The sequence below is a fragment of the Nerophis lumbriciformis genome, linkage group LG03 (assembly GCF_033978685.3).
Source record: "Nerophis lumbriciformis linkage group LG03, RoL_Nlum_v2.1, whole genome shotgun sequence".
Lineage (NCBI taxonomy): Eukaryota > Metazoa > Chordata > Actinopteri > Syngnathiformes > Syngnathidae > Nerophis > Nerophis lumbriciformis.
The window spans coordinates 13,888,385-13,900,833 of NC_084550.2; the positions used below are offsets into that span (position 1 = coordinate 13,888,385).

At 39.9% G+C, this 12,449-nt stretch overlaps 1 protein-coding gene across 1 annotated transcript in view; it reads left to right on the forward strand.

Moving 5' to 3' along the window:
* klhl20 (kelch-like family member 20) overlaps positions 1 to 9,011 on the forward strand; it is a 28,710-nt gene extending 19,699 nt beyond the window's left edge. Inside the window, exons 8-14 of the mRNA XM_061934030.1 lie at positions 40 to 155; positions 300 to 483; positions 952 to 1,095; positions 2,596 to 2,729; positions 6,263 to 6,471; positions 6,555 to 6,661; positions 8,585 to 9,011. Coding sequence (XP_061790014.1) covers positions 40 to 155; positions 300 to 483; positions 952 to 1,095; positions 2,596 to 2,729; positions 6,263 to 6,471; positions 6,555 to 6,661; positions 8,585 to 8,669 — 979 coding nt within the window. The 3' untranslated portion in view covers positions 8,670 to 9,011. The remainder of the gene's footprint in view (positions 1 to 39; positions 156 to 299; positions 484 to 951; positions 1,096 to 2,595; positions 2,730 to 6,262; positions 6,472 to 6,554; positions 6,662 to 8,584) is intronic.
* Positions 9,012 to 12,449: the final 3,438 nt, after the last annotated feature.

The following is a 12,449-nucleotide window of genomic DNA, read 5'->3' on the forward strand; positions in this document are numbered from 1 at the left end:
AACCCTCTGTGTTCTTAACTTGGTTCTTTGGCTTGTCAGAGACCTGGTTGATGAGGCCAAAAACTACCTGCTGCTGCCACAGGAAAGACCACTGATGCAGGGCCCTAGAACCCGGCCAAGGAAACCCATTCGGTGTGGAGAAGTTCTGTTTGCAGGTCTGTCTTGTCTAGCATCCGATAGTAGACAATGTTTGGACACGTGACACAATGAGTACATATTGTAGATTACATTATAGGGGACTGAAAGTGTTATCCCGGTTACTGATCCACTAGAATTACTTTGCATCATTAATCTCCTAGTTGGTGGTTGGTGCAGTGGCGATGCCATATCCAGTGTGGAACGCTACGATCCTCAGACCAATGAATGGCGGATGGTCGCATCGATGAGTAAACGGCGTTGCGGAGTTGGTGTCAGTGTCCTGGATGACTTGCTCTATGCCGTGGGAGGGCATGACGGCTCGTCCTACCTCAACTCCGTAGAAAGGTGTGAAAAATGTATATTTTATTGTCTTTAATAAATCAAAATGTAATAAAATTAAAGTCCAAATGAAATATGTACTTCACCGCTTTAGTCATAATTTTTGCACTTAAGACATTTTTCTATGACTGAGACGACTTCTGTTTGATATTGTCATATTGAAACAGAGTACTGCTGAGAAACATACTTTTTGGCGGCCCAGCAGTGGTCCCTGGCCCTATGGTTAAGAAACACTGTGCCATGAAAGTGGTCTTGCTGGATAGTGATACTTGTATGTTACAGGTAGCAGATTCAGCTAAACTGTTGTTGTTAGCTTTAGCATAGTTCTGAGCTATTTTCAACTTGCAGCATTTTCACCGCTCCTTGGGAGATCAAAGTTAAACGAACACGTCGGAGTTTGGTCCAATGCCCTGTGGACGCTTTCCTTCTCACTGTCAGCAAATGAGATTTCCTAACCACTTCTGGAATTTCCAGATATGACCCCAAAACGAACCAGTGGAGCAGTGATGTGGCCCCAACTAGCACTTGCCGTACCAGCGTTGGCGTGGCTGTTCTTGGTGGTTATTTGTATGCAGTGGGAGGACAAGATGGGGTTTCATGTCTAAACATCGTTGAAAGGTACCCATAGACATTCTTCTGGTATTACATCATGTTAAAGTGTTTGACCTTTAACTTTTGTTCAATTGAATATTAGTCTCATACTTGCCAACCTTGAGACCTCCGATTTCGGGAGGTGGGGGGAAAGGGGGTGGGCGTGGTCGGGGTGGGGCAGGGGCGTGGTTTGGGCGGGGGCGTGGTTAAGAGGGGAGGAGTATATTTACAGCTAGAATTCACCAAGTCAAGTATTTCATATATATATATATATATATATATATATATATATATATATGAAATACTTGACTTTCAGTGAATTCTAGCTATATATATATATATATATATATTTATTTTATTATATATATTTGTATATATAAATAAAAGAAATACTTGAATTTCAGTGTTCATTTATTTACACATATATACACACATAACACTCATCTACTTATTGTTGAGTTAAGGGTTGAATTGTCCATCCTTGTTCTATTCTCTGTCACTACTATTTTTCTAACCATGCTGAACACCCTCTCTGATGATGCATTGATGTGTGGCACGCACAAAAGTGCTTTCATCAAATGCATTAGAGTCTGGAATCTTCCATCTCTCCCTAGCATGGCCCAAAACCGGTCAATCTTTGCTTCCTGAGGAAGATCTTCAGTGCCAAGCGCTTGGTAGTCCACTACTTCTTCCCGGAGGCTATGCAGGTCCAATCGCAGCTGCGGCTTGGAACTTACAAGCTGTTATGAGAGTAGCGTATGTGTGTGTGTGGCCCTTTAATAGGAGAGCATGTGAGGTGAGTGATGTCAGTGAGTGTGTGGGCGAGAGAAGAGAGGGAGCGGTAGCTTGAGTGCGGGCGGGGACTAGTGTGTTTTGTGTTGGATTGGCTGTGTGCAAGCAATCAATAAAGCAAGATTTGCAACTAATCGCCGGACTCAGGCAGGAAAGGTGCAACAAAGCGTATTTCTTCATCTTACTCGTCGTCGGCGTCGCCATGGCTGTATCTTCCTCGTTCTTCTGCTTCGTCTCCTTGTGTGCGCAGTTGTGCAATGCACTCTCTAAAAGCCGTATATGTTATTGATGTTATAGATGGCAGTATTGTCCTGTTTAAGAGTGTCACAACATTGCTGTTTACGGCAGACAAACTGCTTTACGGTAGACAACAACTGACTGCTGCTGTTGTGTGTTGTTACCGCGCTGGGAGGACGTTAATGAAACTTCCTAACAATAAACCCACATAAGAAACCAAGAACTCGCCCTCGATCATTCTACAGTTATAATGTGATTGGGCAGGCACACTGTTTATATTGTGGGAAAGCTGACTCAGGTCCGCATGGAGCTAGAGGGGGCGTGGCCTCCAGCTCCGCCTGAATTTCGGGAGATTTTCGGGAGAAAATTTGTCCCGGGAGGTTTTCGGGAGAGGCGCTGAATTTCGGGAGTCTCCCGGAAAATCCGGGAGGGTTGGCAAGTATGATTAGTCTGGTTGTTCAGTTACACTGCACTGACTGCAATCCTCCTGCTATGCAGATATGATCCTAAGGAGAACAAGTGGACCCGGGTGGCCTCCATGAGCACCAGACGACTGGGTGTGGCTGTGGCTGTGCTCGGAGGGTTCTTGTACGCAGTGGGAGGGTCTGACGGAACGTCACCATTAAATACAGGTAAAAGGATTAAAACTTGTTCAAAAATGTGGTATCAAATTGATATTTATTATTTTGAACAATTTGCCGTTTCTGATCTAAATTGGGATTTCAGATAAGGTGATTATGTAATTGCAAAGTTGTGTTTTTTTGTAAGTTGAAAGTGAAAAAAACTCGGGCTGTCAAGTGATTAATTTTTGATGATTATTCACAGGTTATTATTTGCTTGCATAAATCAAATTTGCTTGAGAAAATACACCAATTTATTTGGGTACAAATGCAATTTGGTAGTCAGAATGTCAGACAGGAAAATGTTTTAAATGTTTTTACTGAACTGCAATTCATTGATTTGCTCAAAACTTGGTGACAATAAATAAAGTAAGAATTAAGTGCTTATTTTGAAAGTCTTTGCAATAATATTGCAAACTAGGTACAGTTACTAATCAGTATTGTAGTTAACACACTCAAACAACTTAACATAGTGCACCATTCAAATCTGCATGAACTCTTCTTTAGTTTCACCAGTTGTTGAAACAAACACGCTTGTTTACCTTTTCAGATGACAATGCTGATCTATTTTTATAGTACAACGTGATGGGGTCGCGTTGTACTATACATTGTGATTACGTACTCGGGTCCAATGTTCTCCAGTATGCACAATAAATTCACATATTGCCAGTAGTTGCAACTTGATGCTCTGTGTAGTACAGTTGGTTTATCTTTGTTGAATGACGCTGTGGCGATACGAGTGACATCTTCTTGTAGGACTTGGTCTTCACAGACGTTTAGTGGTTTACATGCGCTCGCTGTCTGTTTCTTTGGTACTTTTGTTGACAACATAGATGCAGGTAAACCGCCAGCAAAACCTTCTCCTCTGCTTGTTGTCGATCATCGATGTAGCATTCATGCTCGCGGCGCCATCCTCGACTACGTGTTTCGCTTTAAGATGGTATTTGAAACTTGATTTGTGCCGATGATAATAACGTTACCTCAGTCCTATCTAAAGTTCTGTTTTGAAGCGAAATTGGCCGCCTCTCATCGCTATCACAGACACTGTGACAATGCGCGCAGCTTCCGGGTTAAAGCTTAACCCGGAAGTGATTCATCTTCATTCATATTTGATAACGCAATCATTTATTTTTTATTAATCACATGCCTTAATGCGTTAAAGTTGACAGCCCTAGAAAAAACAAAGTTTTTAAAGGTACAGAATGCTATTCTGTACCTATACCTTATTGCTTTTTTATCCTGCACTACCATGAGCTAATGCAATGACATTTCGTTGTTATCTGTATTGTAAAGTTTAAATTTGAATGACAATAAAAAGGAAGTCTAAGTCTATAGCTTCTATATTTTTGTCACTGCTCTTCTATTAAAGTTCTTGTCACTTGAAAAGGATGTTCAAGAAAAACCTTTGCTCTCACTATCGAAGATTGGGGTAATTTTGGAGCTCATCACAGCTAGAGGAGATCTTGCGACGTCTTTGATCTGAACTCTGTCCAACTGGAGGCACGGATTCTCTGTAAGAAGGAAATTCAAAGTGCTGCAGCGGTTGAGGCTAACTAGCTTCAACGCGTCAACCGCCGTTCAGGTGCCTGCTTAGCAACAATGCCTAAACACAATCAAAGCTCCTAGCCCAGCACATTCGGCCTTACTGAACGGGTCTCTGTAAACAGAATGATATGAGTAAAGATGATGGAAAACGACAGAATAATGATGGAAAAAATAGGCAACTTATAATCAACTGTGGACCGCAAACAAATAAATATAGACATTCTACAGTCTCAGAATGTTATCTTGAAATACGAGGTTCATGACAATATAAGGAATATAAGCGATGAATTGAAGAATCTAGAGAAGAAAACACAGCAATTTGCCAAGATATATGAAGTTCCAGCAAGAAGACACTGTTCTGAAGATTATCAGAGATGAGATGGACCAGAATACACAAATGATGTGACCGTGACCAGGCTGCGCATCACTCCCAGAGCCTACGCCATAGCAGTTGACAACAATGGAGAACCAGATGAATTGGATATTGTCACGAAGGAGCAACAACTTTTTGCAATCGAAGGATGTTGATGTCGATGTTAACACCAACAACAAATGCATTCAATTTTGTGTGAAAAAAACAATGCCAAGCCGGTCATCATCATGAAGTTCGCCAACAGGAAATTCCAAACCACACTGCTGAAACAGGGAAATACGCTGAAAAGTACCTAACACAAACTCGCCAAGAGAGCACATGACTTGAGGAGATGGTGGAAAAATTCAGGGTACTTGGAGCTCAAACTGAAACATCTGCATCAAGCTGAATGGAGGCCCAAAAGGAAGAGTACTTGTTGTCAAAGACATCAAGATTCTGGGCGAATGTTAAAGACCACTCACTTTGACAACATCGATAACGGAGGACACAAGTAGCAAACTAAAGATGATTCTGTCTGAAGGAAAATGTTCATCTACTTTATGTTCCAAGAGATCACTCAACAATATTCTTCTGAACGCTGTTCTTGTAACATACTTGTGCAACGCCCTCACAGGGCTCAAGGAGTTCAGCCTTTGGTCCTGATTAATAATTCATTTTCTACCACTTGTCCATAATTTTGACAGAATAATAGAATGGAAAATTACACAATATGTTACTGCATACTTGAGCAGCTAAATTAGGAGCCTTTGTTTGCTTATTTACTACTAAAAGACAAGTTTTCTAGTATGTTCACTATTTTATTTAAGGACAAAATTGCAATAAGAAACATATGTTTAAAGTACCATAAGATTTTTTTTTTTAAATAAACCCAATAATGCCATTTTTGTGGTCCCTTTTATTTAGAAAAGTATCAAAATATCGAAATACATTTTGGTATCGGGACAACCCTACTTAAAAGTATTTTGACATTGGAGCTGGCGCTTGGCTTTTTGTGAAGCTTTAAGTTGCGGGCATAACTTTGAGCTCTAAGCATCCCCGCCGATGGTAGTAATCGTCCACAGCTCACAGTCCGAGATTGTCTCAATCCTGCCTTCCAACCAGCGGAACTGAGAACACGAGTGCAAAGGGCGACACCCACCGAATCCGAGAAACAAACCATTGAAAAGCATGACCTACCATTTGGCAGACTCTGCAAGGCAACTAAACAACAGAGCAGTGGGCGCTACTCAAAGCAGAATTTAGCCCCTGTGCCAAAACAACTTCCATATAGCAGACCATGAAAAATATGGAGAAGCTGCCAAATGGTGTGCCCCACGTTTTTCAGTCCGTTCTTTTCTCCAGACTATGGATCATTGGCCCCAGAGTGAGGGCGATGACTTGCGTTAACAGTGGTCTCTTTCGCACCAAGCATTAATTGGTTTTCATGAACGGTCAGAATTCTTGCTGGTTGGTCGGAGATCAAATTAAAATTACTTTATAACCTTTATTTAATGTTTTTATGATTTTCTGTACCTGTTGAATCAAACAAACCTTAGAAAGGAGTGACTGTCCATGTCCTGATCACTTACCGGTAAATATTTTCCGTGTTGTAAGTAATATAGTACACCTCTTTCCTCTTTGTCCTCAGTGGAGCGTTACAATCCTCAAGAGAACCGCTGGCACACAGTGTCGCCCATGGGAACCAGGCGGAAACACCTTGGCTGTGCCGTCTACCAGGACATGATCTACTCCGTCGGAGGCCGGGACGACACCACGGAGCTCAGCAGTGCCGAGCGTTACAATCCCAGGACCAATCAGTGGTCTCCTGTAGTAGCTATGACGTCCAGACGGAGTGGGGTATGTGTTGGTTTCAGCAGTCAGTGCACATTTGCTTTCAGTTAATGTTCAGTTGCTTGGATGAATGACTTGTGCATATCCAGGTGGGTTTGGCTGTGGTTAATGGTCAGCTGATGGCAGTGGGAGGCTTTGATGGGACGACGTATTTGAAAACTATAGAAGTTTATGACCCTGATGCCAACACTTGGAGGTAGGTGCCTCTCTTCTGTCCTCTCTTTCTTTCATAGTTCTTTTTATTGATTTTCACATTCACATTAACAAAACATTCCAAACCCTCTTCATCCCCTACCCCTGCTGTCACTCAAAACAAAAAAAAACAGAAGTAAGAGTACAAAAGTACCCAGAGTAAAAAAAAAAAAAAAAAATGTCAATACAAGGCACTTGAGACAAAGTAATTGACAGCTGAAACTTCTGCCCTCTCCTAAATAAAAATTTGACAAACATGTACACAGTGTTGGTGCTATGTATGCATTATCCTGTTATCTCATTGTGTTTTGGAACAAGGTTGTCATAAACGTTAATTCATTAAAAAAAATAATACAAAAGAAAACACATTTTGATGCATATGTAAATGTATTCAGTTATAACATTCATTCACTTTCTTCTTTCCTTCATGGATCTAAACTTTACTGTTGCTGGTAGTTTTTTCTATATCTGTATTTAATAAGTTGTAGGTGTATTTATTTCAGTATAAAAGTGTGAAAAGTTTTTTGCTTCGGTCATGAAATGATGATAGTGCTGTGCCAGGGCATACATACATTATTTATTTAACGCTTAAATCTCTAGAGTCTACATCAACTTCAGATCTATCCGTCAATTCTAAGTTGTTGGGTTTTTTTAAAATGTTTTTTGTTTGTTTGTTTTCTGCCCTTTTTGTTAAAGGAAACAGTTTTTTTATGGCAAACACACAATATGCAAAATCTTCCACAAAAATATTTTTCAAAGTGGAACTTTTGATGCAAAGTAAATGGAGCCCTAAATAGGTCAAAAATGTATAACATTGATTTTAGATCATTATTATTTTTCAAGCAATGACAGTTTTAAAAAATTCCAGCTAAAATTCTTAGGAATCCAAAATTATAAAATATAATTTATTGTATTTTTTTGTTCAACGCTTAAATCTCTAAAACAACTTCAGTTCTATTATCTATACACTCAGTTTTTATAATTTTTTTATGTTTTGTTTTTATTTGGCAAACACACAAAATATTCAATATTTTCCTCCAAAAATATTTCAAAGTGGAATTTTTGATGTGAACTAATTGGTGCCTTAAATAGGTAAAAAAAAATCATAACAACATTGATTCATTATTTTTTTGTGCAATGACAGTTTTAAAGAAAAAACACTGCCTGCATGGAAACTTTATTAGAATCAACATTGCTACTTTTTTTCTTTACATTTCACCTGTTTGCTCTTTTATTCCACTTTTTTTAAGTGTTGTATTTTATTTATTAATATTTTCAGAATGTGCCGCGGGCCGATAAAACAAAACATTAGCTGAGGGTCACACTTTGGACACCCCTGGCCTAGAACAATAGAAGGGGGATAATGTTGACCTCTGGTGGTCAAACTGTTTCACTACTACGTCATAAGACCAAATATCTCAGTGTGCCCTAAAGCACTTAAATAAAGTATACAATGTCAAACGTTTAGCTTAAAGGCAGTATATATATATATATATATATATATATATATATATATATATATATATATATATATATATATATATATATATATGTGTATGTATATATGTATGTGTGGGAAAAAAATCACAAGACTATTTCATCTCTACAGGCCTGTTTCATGAGGGGGGTTCCCTCAATCATCCTGATGATTGAGGGAACCCCCCTCATGAAACAGGCCTGTAGAGATGAAATAGTCTTGTGATTTTTTTCCCACACATACATATATTGCGCTCTACTACGGTATCGAGCACTATTTTTTGGATAACCTTATTAAGACATATATATATATATATATATATATATATATATATATATATATATATATATATATATATATATATATATGATAAGAACTATAGTAACCGAGGTCCCACTGTATGCCACCCATCAGAGAAACATGAACTCTCTTGTGTTTCGACTTCCACAGGTTATATGGAGGAATGAACTATCGACGATTAGGAGGCGGAGTCGGCGTCATCAAAATGACTCACTGTGAATCCCACATATGGTAAAACTGCTGCCCGCAGAGACGTTGATGCACGCGTGGCAGTGGTGCCTCCATTAAGGACTGTTACTTGTGTGCGGGTGAGTGGAATGTTTTGGAAGGACAGAGAACTGTTTGTCTTCGAACATTGACGTCACGAAGCCTCCATATTGGAGAAGCTGCTCTGCTTTAGGTCTCCCCCAGGTGACTTCACCGTTAAACGCTCTACGTCAAAGTGGGATGCACCCTTAGGTGTGTGTGACCGAGGTTCATGGGGGGCCACGTCTTTGAGCCTTAAATAACCACAGTCAAGTCTTTCCGGTCCAGATGGCCGCACGAGTGAGAAAATAAAAACAATCTAGCAAACCTCCATCGATCTGTTCGCCTGTATCGTTGGTTATTTCCTGGGGGAGAGAACATTGACATTGGGGGTTCCTGGGGGAACTGGCCCCAGAGTTCAGTTGGAAGAGACTAACATGTTTGTAGCATATTCCTAAACCCCCTAGAGTGTCGTCATATAGATGATCTTTGACTTGCAGTTTTTCAGTCTGTTCTTCAAAAGTGGCTTTTTTTGAGGGAATTTTGTAACCCTGGAAAATATGACAAAAATCAAATGTCAATGATGTACTTACTAAATAATAATGGGCCCGAGATTGAACCTTTTGGCACACCAAGGTTATTGTCACTTTTTAAGGGGAGTTTGCCTTTTGTACTAAGTTGTATAATTGTGTAATTCGTAAACAAAATAGAATACAATGATTTGCAAATCCTTTTCAACTTATATTCAATTGAATAGACTGCAAAGACAAGATATTTAATGTTCGAACTGAGAAACTTAACTTTTTTTTTGCAAATAATCATTAACTTAGAATTTAATGGCAGCAACACATTGCAAAAAAGTTGGCACAAAATCGATTCGAATTCGAATCGTGATTCTCATGTTGTGCGATTCAGAATCGATTCTCATTTTAAAAAAATCTATTTTTTTAATTTTTAATTTTTTTTTTGTATTTTTAATTTTTTTTTAATTAAGAAATCCAACAAAACAATACACAGCAATACCATAACAATGCAATCCAATTCCAAAACCAAACCCGACCCAGCAACACTCAGAACTGCAATAAACAGAGCAATTGAGAGGAGACACAAACACGACACAGAACAAACCAAAAGTAGTGAAACAAAAATTAATATTATCAACAACAGTATCAATATTAGTTACAATTTCAACATAGCAGTGATTAAAAATCCCTCATTGACATTATCATTAGATATTTAAAAAAAAAAAAAAAAAAAAAAGAACAATAGTGTCACAGTGGCTTACACTTGCATCGCCTCTCATAAGCTTGACAACACACTGTGTCCAATATTTTCACAAAGATAAAATAAGTCATATTTTTGGTTCATAAAATAGTTAAAACAAATTGACATTATTGCAATCAGTTGATAAAACATTGTCCTTTACAATTATAAAAGCTTTTTACAAAAATCTACTACTCTGCTTGCATGTCAGCAGACTGGGGTAGATCCTGCTGAAATCCTATTTATTGAATGAATAGAGAATCGTTTTGAATCGGGAAAATATCGTTTTTGAATCGAGAATCGCGCTGAATCGAAAAAAAACGATTTTGATCAAATCGTGACCCCAAGAATCGATATTGAATCGAATCGTGGGACACCCAAAGATTCGCAGCCCTAATTTTTACCACTGTGTTACATGGCCTTTCCTTTTAACAACACTCAGTAAACTTTTGGGAACTGAGGAGACCAATTTTTTAAGCTTTTCAGGTGGAATTATTTCCCATTCTTGCTTGATGTACAGCTTAAGTTGTTCGACAGTCCGGGGTCTCCGTTGTCGTATTTTACGCTTCATAATGTGCCACACATTTTCAATGGGGGACGGGTCTGGACTACAGGCAGGCCAGTCTAGTACTTGCACTGGACACGTGGCTTGGCATTGTCTTGCTGAAATAAGCAGGGGTGTCCATGATAACGTTGCTTGGATGGCAGCATATGTTGCTCCAAAACCTGTGTACCTTTCAGCATTAACGGTGCCTTCACAGATTCCTCTTGGGCACTAATACACCCCCATACCATCACAGATGCTGGCTTTTGAACTTTGCGCCTAAAACAATCCTAATGGTTCTTTTCTTCTTTGTTCTGGAAGACATGACGTCCACAGTTTCCAAAAACAATTTGAAATGCGGACTCGTCTGACCACAGAACACTTTTCCACTTTGCATCAGTCCGTCTTAGATGAGCTCGGGCCCAGCGAAGCTGGCGGCGTTTCTGGGTGTTGTTGATAAATACCTTTTGCTTTGCATAGTAGAGTTTTAACTTGCACTGACAGATGTAGCAACCAACTGCGACCAAAGTGAGGTTTTCTGAAGTGTTCCTGAGCCCAAGCAGGACCGCTTGAGTGATCCATGGTCACAGGCATTCAATGTTACGTGAAGTGATTTCTCCAGATTCTCTGAACCTTTTGATGATTTTAAAGACCTAAGATGGTGAAATCCCTAAATTCCTTGCAATAGCTCGTTGAAAAATGTTGTTCTTACACTGTTGGACAATTTGCGCACGCATTTCAGAATCAGAAGAATCAGAATCAGCTTTATTGTCATTACGCAAGGTAACGAGATTGAGGCCATTTCATACAGTGCGATGTGTGCATGCTAGAAAAACAATGTGCAAATATATAAAAATTTAAAAAATGTAGAAGTGCAATGAATATGGTGTGAAATGAATATATACATGAAAAAACTAAACAAAAACAGGGTGATTGGTGGAATGGGTTATTGCACCGAAGAGAAGGCAGTTATGAGGGACAATGGGGCAGTCCGTTCAGGATGGTTATGGCCCTGGGGAAGAAGCTGTTCTTTAGCCTGTTTGTTTTGGTTTTAATGCACCTGTAGCGCTTCCCAGAGGGCAGCAGGTGGAACAGGTCAGAGCCAGGGTGGGTGCTGTCTTTGATGATGGCACTGGCTCTGTTGAGGCAGCGGGAGGTGTAGATGTCCGTCAGAGAGGGGAGAGGTCGGCCGATGATCTTCTGAGCCGTCTTGACCACTCTTTGCAGCCTCTCCCTGTCTGCTGCAGTGCAGCTGCCGTACCATACCGTAATACAGTAGGTCAGCAGGCTCTCGATGGACGAGCGGTAGAAGGTCAGCAGCAGGTCAGGCTTCAGGTTGTACTTCCCGAGGACTCTAAGGAAGTGTAGCCGCTGCTGAGCCTTCTTGATGATTGATGTGGTGTTGACTGTCCAGGAGAAGTCATTAGAGATGTGGACTCCAAGGTACCTGAAGGTGTGGACCCTCTCTACACGCTCGCCGTTGATGTAGAGGGGGGCAGGGTCGGTGCTGCTCCTCCTGAAGTCGACGATGATCTCTCTGGTCTTGCTGGTGTTGAGAGCGAGGTTGTTCTCCGAAGACCACAAAGTGGCGACCCTCGCCCCATCCTTTTTTGTGAATGACTGAGCATTTCATCAAAGCTGTTTTTATTCCCAATCATGGCACCCACCGCTTCCCAATTACTCTGTTCACCTGTGGGATGTTCCAAATAAGTGTTTGATGAGCATTTGTCAACTTTCTCAGTCTTTTTTGCCAGCTTTTTTTAAACATGTTGCAGGCGTCAAATTCGAAATGAGTTAATATTTGCAAAAAATAACAGTTTTCCAGTTCAAACATTAAGTATCTTGCCTTTGCAGTGTATTCAATTGAATATAAGTTGAAAATGATTTGCAAATCATTGTATTCTGTTTTTATTTACGATTTACACAACGTGCCAACTTCACTGGTTTTGGGGTTTTTATATC